Source organism: Myotis davidii, unplaced genomic scaffold (genome assembly GCF_000327345.1).
Source record: "Myotis davidii unplaced genomic scaffold, ASM32734v1 scaffold847, whole genome shotgun sequence".
NCBI lineage: Eukaryota > Metazoa > Chordata > Mammalia > Chiroptera > Vespertilionidae > Myotis > Myotis davidii.
The window spans coordinates 1,909,702-1,918,716 of NW_006298049.1; the positions used below are offsets into that span (position 1 = coordinate 1,909,702).

The following is a 9,015-nucleotide window of genomic DNA, read 5'->3' on the forward strand; positions in this document are numbered from 1 at the left end:
GAGTGCAGAGAACCCCAAACAAAAGGAATCCAAAGAGGACCACACCAAGACACATCATAATTAAAATGCCAAGAGCAAAAGACAAAGAGAGAATCTTAAAAGCAGCAAGAGAAAGAAACTCAGTTACATACAAGGGAATACCCATATGACTGTCAGCGGATTTCTCAACAGAAACTTTGCAGGCCAGAAGGGAGTGGCAAGAAATATTCAAAGTGATGAATACCAAGAACCTACAACCAAGTTTACTTTATCCAGCAAAGCTATCATTCAGAATTGAAGGTCAGATAAAGAGCTTCACAGATAAGGAAAAGCTAAAGGAGTTCATCACCACCAAACCAGTATTATATGAAATGCTGAAGGGTATTCTTTAAGAGGAAGAAGAAAAAAAAAAGGTAAAGATAAAAATTATGAACAACAAAGTGACAACAAATAAATATCTATCAACAAGTGAACCTAAAAATCAAGTGAATAATCTGATGAGCAGAATAAACTGGTGAATATAATAGAATCAGGGTCATAGAAAGGGTGTGGACAGACAATTCTCGAGGGGAAGGGGGTGTGGGGGTGCAGTAAGAGCCTGGACAAAAATCAAACACCTATGGACAAGGACAATGGGGGGGGGGAGAGGGCATGGGGTGGGGTGGGAACCGGGTGGGGGGCAGCTCTGGGGATAGAAAAGAGGAACAACTATAATAATCTGAACAATAAAGACTTATTTGTTTTTTAAAAAAAAGAAACTTTAATATATTATATCAAAGGACTCTTTGTATAACAATTAAAACTGTGAATATAATACTTTAGTATTTTATCACCAAAAATTTTTAATACTAAAAATTCACTTTTATATTTTAAATTATTCTAGGTTATACAACACAGATGTGATAATTTTATCACTAGATTTAATGTTAGCAATTTGTTTGACAATACAGGCAGGATGTAATCTATCTTATTCAACACTATATTCCTCTGCCAGATACAATGTTGGTTACATAGTATGTACCTTATAAAAATTTATGGGATGTACCTTATATTTCTTCATGAACAAATTTTAAATTTTACACTAATATATATTAATACCTGAATACTACATGACCATATAAACAAAGGTAAATCTTATTCCTTCTAAAATTAGATCTGCTAAGTGAGTTCTCTTATCCTTTATTATAATTATTTAGTCAATAAATATCTAATGGTACTTGTTAATATAGAGTACCATCTATAGATATAAACGGCTAATATGCAAAGTGTTCCCACAGGAATTGGGCCAGGAGATCGGGAGTTCTATCATTCACTCTGACATGCGCTGTCTACCAGGGAGTGGCATGGAATGAAAGAAGGCCCCGGCTAGTAGCCAGAAGAAAGTCCCTGGCTGGCAACTGGAAGGCCCCATCGACCCTGATAGCTGGCCAGGCCTAGAGACCCTACCCACGCATGAATTTTGTGCACCAAGCCTCTAGTATTATATATTGGCACCCAAGTAGGGATATAGTGCTGTTACAAATGCAGTTCTTTGCCTTCAATATACATCCTCAACAAATCTACCACCACTAAGAATGTTATTGTTGCCGAAACCGGTTTGGCTCAGTGGATAGAGTGTCGGCCTGCGGACTGAAGGGTCCCAGGTTCGATTCCGGTCAAGGGCATGTACCTGGGTTGTGCGCACTTCCCCAGTGGGGGATGTGCAGGAGGCAGCTGGTCGATGTTTCTCTCTCATCGATGTTTCTAACTCTCTATCTCTATCTCTCTCCTTTCCTCTCTGTAAAAAATCAATAAAATATATTTTAAAAAAAAAAGAATGTTATTGTCCCTGCAGTCCAAGTTGAAAATTTTGATGTTATCTTGGACACTGAAAAAAGGATATTGATACATATCATTAAACACTGTAAGGCTACCTATGTTAAAGTTGCCAATTTAAAATTTTCCTTCCTATGAAATGGTTCCAATATTTAATCATGTTTCAACTGGAATAACCTAATATTCTAAGATGCCTGCAGTATTATATCCCATATATTTTATCAATGCAGTAATTTCAAAAAGAGATCTTAATTTAAAGAAGGGGAAAAAACAGATTCTCTTAGCTACAGATGCAATGTAAGTATAAACACCTGACACTTGCTGCCACCTTGTGACTGAGTATAAAATAATCTTCATTGTCTTGGATTAAGAGATGAAAAGTGACTTTTCCCCAAGTAGTTAATGTGAAAGTTTGCAGAACTAAATGCCCAAAATATTACAATATTTTCTTAGTTTAAAAAGTTATAGTTTAGGCTTCAACATAGATACAAAACACTATAGTTACCTATACTAATGCATTTCTACATTAAGCCCCCAAAAGTCCATTTATCTGATATCTAATTACTAAAAGAATTGTTAATAACAAACTAAATGTAAAAGATAATCAAGTCCTGGGCTGGTAATCTGCTTTTTTATCCTACAATCACATACAACTCACAGTCTTTGAATTGAGGGGTCAGAGAGTCTCTTTATTTGGTCATGAATAGAGAAGAAAGTAAGGAAATCTTTCCATGTTCATTTGTTAACTAGTCAAATGGGCTGGGGAGATAATTCTATTATTCAGGAACATTATCCAATTGCTATTTTATTATGGTTTATATTTCACCACCCTCCTTTTCCTTTCTTCTAATAAATTCCCAATAAGGCTAAAGTACCTTAAAAAAGGAAACTTAAAATCTGCCCACAGAATGCAACTACAAAGGATAACCTAAAAGAGAATAAGAGAATTTGCTTTATTTAAAAGATCAGTAATCAAAGTAACTAAAGACTTAATCATCTCTTCACTTGGGTAAGGAAATAATCAAAAGTAGAATCAACTGTGGTTGGGAAATGAATGATAAAGAAATGGTTCAGAAATATTTTTGAACAGCTCTGATGTTTTTATTACAGAACATGCTCTATTTAGAACTGACTTTCTGGAATCAATTTCTTGAGTTCACAAAGTCCCCAAAATATAAATAGGTTGTACACACTTTTCACTAAATAAAACAAAACTCATGAAACTACTATAATAGGTTATTCATTTATTCAACAATGAATAAAACCAGATATTCTGGCCCCAGGTGGCTTAGTTGGAGCATCGTTCTGTACAACATAAGGCTGCAGGTTTGATTCCCAATCAGGGCACATATCTAGGTTGCAAATTCGGGCACATATAGGAGGCAACTGATGAATGTTTCTCTTATATTGATGTCTGTCTGTCTGTCTCTCTCTCTCTCACCACCCTCCCACCCCCAGCTTCCTCTCTCTAAAACCAATAAAACTATATCTTCAGGTGAGGATTTAAAAAACACACACACCCAGATATTCTGCAATGTAAGGTAATACGCTAAGTACAGTGAGCTCAGTAAAAGGCTACCTGCCCATAGAAACTTACTAAATAATGAAATAGCACGTAAACTAGTTTCCCTCAAAACTAAATGGTGAGTACATTCAAATAGTAGTCAAGAATAAACCTATTCAACTAAAATAGCTTCTATTTACAAGAAAAACAGTAGGAGAAAGTATTACTATTGATAGGAAGCATGATACATTCTAACTTATTCAAATGATATCAAAACATTATCCTAATCCATTCTCTTTCTCTCTCTCTCTCTAATAGGATCGTGGAATAGGCATTTTGAGTAAAAGTCCATTCCTTGGATTCTTATTTTCCTGCCACTGGGTCAAGTTTCATAGGATACTTAAAATAAAAAGAGCCTGGCTCTTTGATTACATTGTAAGAATGGGTCTTATCTGTGAAATGTTTAACAATATTTAGTATTTATTTAATAGTAACTGGCACAGAGTAGGCACTCAATGAATGCCCTGAATGACTGAATTCAGCCGAAAAGGTTATAGATTAACTATGTGGCCACAAGTACTCAATTAAAGACAGTTCCATAAAGACAATCAAAATGAATGCTTAGAAGCATTTCTGAAGCTCATGGTTAATTAACTTAATCTTGGAAACAAAAACATTAATAGCCTGAAATTTTATGCAGTTTTCTTCATCTTTAGCATAAACAGTTTTGCAAGTAACAACAGCTCAGAATCAGGAAAATAAGCATGCATACCACAGCACAATATCTTTACCTTTCAATTTAACTGCCAAATCGACATAGGAGTGCAAAAATGCCATGGATACTGCTTGCCCTACATAAAAATAAAAAATTCAACAATATTACAATATGCATATCTCCAAAGCATTCATACTTATACATAATAAACAAAGAGATTTAAGGGGTTTCCCAAAATTGTTATTTCTTAATAAGTATACAAACTCAATATTGTTTCAAACATTTAAGAATGTTCCAAGCACAACAAATTTTCTGCATTCATAATGGAGGGAATATAGTTGAAGGGCTATTATTTAAAGAGAAAAGCAATGTATTTCCTATCTATACTAATAAAAGGGTAATATGTTAAAGTCAAGCCAGCAGGCAGAGTTGTTAGGGGCAATCAGGCAGGCAGGTGAGCGGTTAGGAGCCAGCAGTCCTGGATTGCGAGAGGGATGACCCCAATTGGAGAGGGTGCAGGCCAGGCTGAGGGACACCCCTCCCTCCTGTGCACAAATTTTGTGCACCAGGCCACTAGTAAATCTATAAGAACTATTAACATATTAAAAGCATTAGCTTGAATCACAATATTTCTAAGTTAACAAGCTGAACATCTAGTTTAATCATTAACCTTCAATTTGTAAGTCAGATATATATATAATCAGTTTTACAATCCCAGAATCAGCTAAAAGTAAATGTTTCATTATGTGCAGCTTACCTGGGACATATGAAAGCTATGTCATCTTACACTGCACAATATGCAGAATGCAAAAATAAAACCTGCCTATTTTAATGTTCTAATATGTAATATGGTCTCCTTGAAAGATTCATACTCACAGCCAGCATAGAAAAGCACTATGCTGTCGGAAGCCATTACTGTCGTGTTAAATGTCTCTCCTGTTAGTTCCACTGTGAGTTCCAAAGGCAGCTGTCTCTTCCTATCTCTGTAAACACTTTCTGCCACTTCATCATCTTGCATTCCTAAAACATTTGAAAAGAACGTAATGTATATATAAAAGTATAATTAAAAATAATTAAACTCTTTTCCCAGGTGAGCATATGAAAATTTGGCACTCTATGAAAACTTCTGAATTTGCACTATTTTATTAATTAAAGATGCATATTGTTTAGAAAACTTTCTAGTTATCTGGCTTCCTACCCTAAATAACTCTGAAGTGTTTCTTGACTCAGAAACTGTGATGTTTTAGTCAAGTCCAGAAGCACTTATTTAAACTTGTCTGGAAAAATACGAATATGATATTTTGTGATAAAATATTAATTTATAATTAAAAAGTTCAGTGTTTATTTAGCTTTCACTATATGACAAGCACTGTGATAGACACCAGGGAAAGTAGGAGACAAAAACAGATATATTCCCTGACCACATGGAGAGTCTTTCTACAGAAAGGTCAGACAATAACCTCATCACTGAATAAAGACATCATTATAAATTGTGATCAGTTTAAAAAAGGAAAAGGATACAGTGAGAGATTATAGCAGGGAGAGTTCGACTGGGAGATCCAAAGTCTCCCAGGTAGAGCATCAACAAAAGAATGTCTGAAGCAAGAAGAATATAAGCATATGCAAAGGCTCAGAGACATAAAAGAGCTTAGTATATACTAGATACAGAAGGAAGGCAAAACTGACTAAAACAAGATGAGTTGGAGGAATAAATGGTATGAGAAAACTGTAGGCTGGCAGTGGCAGATCATAAGAGACCATATGAGCCAAAAAGTTTGGCTTTTATTCTAAATGCATCAAGTTATGGTGGATTCTGAATATGTAAAAACCTATCGTTAATTTAGATAGACAGATAGGCAGGCTGACCAACCAACCGCCCATCCATCCACCCATCCATCTGCCCATCCATCTGCCCATCCATCCATCCATCCATTCATCCATCCATCCATCCATCCCTCCATCCATGTACGTGGTAAAAAACACATTTTAAATCCGTATATATTCTGTTGGAGTTCATATAAATTGTATGGTAACACTGAAGAGGCATCTAACTTGATTAGAGAGACACTAAAGCTTCCCAGAAGAGTTGACATAAGCTGAATAGAGCATGACAATTGCAAGTGCAAAACTGACTACATATCTGATGGTATTAAAGATTACTGGGTTTTAGATGTAGTAATAGCAATAATTATGTTAACTTTAAAATAAATCCTTATATCTCTGAAATACACAGGGAAACATTAATGAATGAAATTATATATTTGTGTTTGCTACAAAATAAGGGATGGTAGTGATTAGAACAGGATAGCCATGGGTTAATGGCAGTTGGATGGGGCCAAATAATGGATACCAGGAGACTTATTTTAATATCCTGTCTACTTTATAAGTTCATAATTCCCTGTAATAACACTATAAAAGAAAGGGAGAAAGTGAGAAAGACAATATAGTTGGAGAACTAAAGTATTATTTTCCATATAACTTCTAATACTCTACAATAAAATACTAGATCTAAATTTCAGTACATCTCAGCAATTTTCAACTGCATGATGCTAGCCAATTCATAACTCTCTGGGCCTCAGTGTTCAAATCTGTGAAACTTAAGAGTTGCACTACATTAACTTTAAGGTACTTTTATGTTTTCTATCTTTACTGTTGAAATTATTACAGATGTCCCCATTTTATTCCACACTGGCTCCCTCCATCCCATACCCACACCTGCCCTCAGGTCTTCACCACACTATCATCTGTGTCCCTGGGTTAAGGTACTTTTAGATACCACATTCTATGACACTAAAAAGGTATGCCCTCAATACTCAAATTGATAAAAAAGCTATTCTCTTATTTCTTACAGGGTGGAACAAAAGTAGGTTTATAGTTATGTGTATGGAAAATAATATAACAATAAATAATACAAGAATAAACTCTTTCATGTACTCACAACTGTAAGCCTACTTTTGTCCCACCCTGTATATAATGTTTTTCATTTTCCTGCCATTCCTTTCTTATTTCCTAATCCATCTGTTCTTCTCTATCTTGTTCTAAGACCTCCTTTTCCTCTTTTTTGGTCTCTCTCTCTTAATAAGCTACCCTCACTTGTAAATTTCCTCACTCCTCAGCTATACCTTTCACCTATCCATCAATACACATATTCTTTTAAGTCGTACATGTTTAATTATTTTTTTCCATATTGTCCTTTTGTAGAACTCAATCCATTTTATTCTGATTCATCCTGTGCCCATTTCCTCTGAAGGACATTTTTCTACATGGTAACAAACTCTTTCCTAACCCTCATCTATCATTCCTATACAATGGGGAATGAAACAAGATGGGAAAATTATTTACATGGGCGTGTATCACACAATATCATGAGCCAATATGCATTACAAACATAGGAAGTTAAAACCAAAAAAAAAATCACAACACAACAAACAAAAGGCAGAGCTATAAAAGAAATACGAGAACTAGGCCAGCGAAAGAAGGCAGGTAGAGAGTTGTAGAAAGGGAAAGCAACACAGAGGGCAAACTAAGGCCAGAGAGTCAGGAAGCAATAGGGGATTTGAAAACATGGAAAGCTTGAAACAGGCGACACCTACTGAGGAAAGAAATCTTATTAAACTGACACTGTGCAATTCTCCTGACTCTGAAGACTAGAATATATGAATCATGATAGGAAAACAGCAGGGAGCAAGAGGCCAGAACACAGGTCTATCTATGGAATGATGATGCTATAGAGAACTCTGGCTTCAACAACAAGCAATTCTAACCTCTGCATATCAGAAAAGAACGAGAACATAGCTCAAACTAAGAAACTGGTTACTGGTAACAGTTAAAGTTCAGAGCCCTTATTAAATTTATAATATAAACTTTGATCATAATAATGATGGAGCTCATAAAAAATATACAAATTATTTCCTTCCTGGGGTTCATAATAATAGTATTATATAAAACATTCGAGTATTTACTAAATGGGATACAAGAATGAACAAGACATAACCCCTGCCTTAGAGATAGCATAAACTAGTGAAAAAGAGAGAAATTACCAATAGGATTGATGCCATGAAAAATGGAATGATAATGCTCATGAATAAGATTTCAATTCAAAATGATTATTCTAATTCAGGTTCGACCACATGCCATTTATATGACTTTGGATAGATCATTTAACTCTGCTAAAACAAACATGCTTCACCCACAAAATGAAGGTGACATCAGCTAACTCAGAAAATAACAATCAAAGTAAAGAATGTGAAGGGGAGTAGCCTTAAAAACTATAGAATACTTCAAAAATGTAAGCAATAAGAGCAATAAAAAACAAAGAACATGTTAAATAGAAGTATTAAAATGCTATTGAGGAACAACCACTTCAAAAATACAACTAAAAGAAAACAGACATCATCCAGAACCACAGGAAGGCTGGCTGAGTGGAAATTCTACAACTAGAAGGAAAGAGAAAAACACACTGAGACTCAGAGGAGGTGCAGAAGTAAAGTGCAGAGGTACGGAGGTGAACGTGGAAAGGGCTGGCAACTGAGGACATGGTAGTATTTTTCAATCGGGAGGGAGTCTCAAGCTCCCCACTGCTCTGAACTCCAGTTCTGGGCGAGGCTCTGGGGACTCAGACTCATACAGGAAGAAGCTGGACTGCCTGGCATCGGTTGGAACTCAAGGGCGGCATTCTCTCAGAGGTGCTTGCAGCGATTACAGGGACACTGAGACCTAGGGCCTCTTAGGGTAGGACTGAGGATCAGCCACAGCTGTTTGCTCCGCCCTATTAATACCCTGAGGCCCCGCCCCACCCAAGCTGTGCACAGAGGCTTTTGCATATGAAAGGCCTGGCCGTTTGCAATCTGAAAATTACCTAACAAACTGCAGCTGGGTCAGAGAGAACCAGAACTTCCAAAAGAAGGCCCAAGGCCCCACAGCAGCTTGCATTGCTTCACAGCTGGGCCTCATCTAGGCACCTCCAAATCCCAAACAAAGAAGAGAAATCTTAAGATCTCTC

At 36.2% G+C, this 9,015-nt stretch overlaps 1 protein-coding gene across 2 annotated transcripts in view; it reads right to left on the minus strand.

The window, feature by feature from the left end:
* TXNDC16 (thioredoxin domain containing 16) overlaps positions 1-9,015 on the minus strand; it is a 93,672-nt gene that overhangs the window by 40,662 nt on the left and 43,995 nt on the right. For both annotated transcript variants that reach the window (XM_015570498.1, XM_006773789.2), the window contains exons 12-13: positions 4,890-5,033; positions 4,090-4,149 (exon numbers count right to left, since the gene is read on the minus strand). In XM_015570498.1, coding sequence (XP_015425984.1) covers positions 4,090-4,149; positions 4,890-5,033 — 204 coding nt within the window. The remainder of the gene's footprint in view (positions 1-4,089; positions 4,150-4,889; positions 5,034-9,015) is intronic.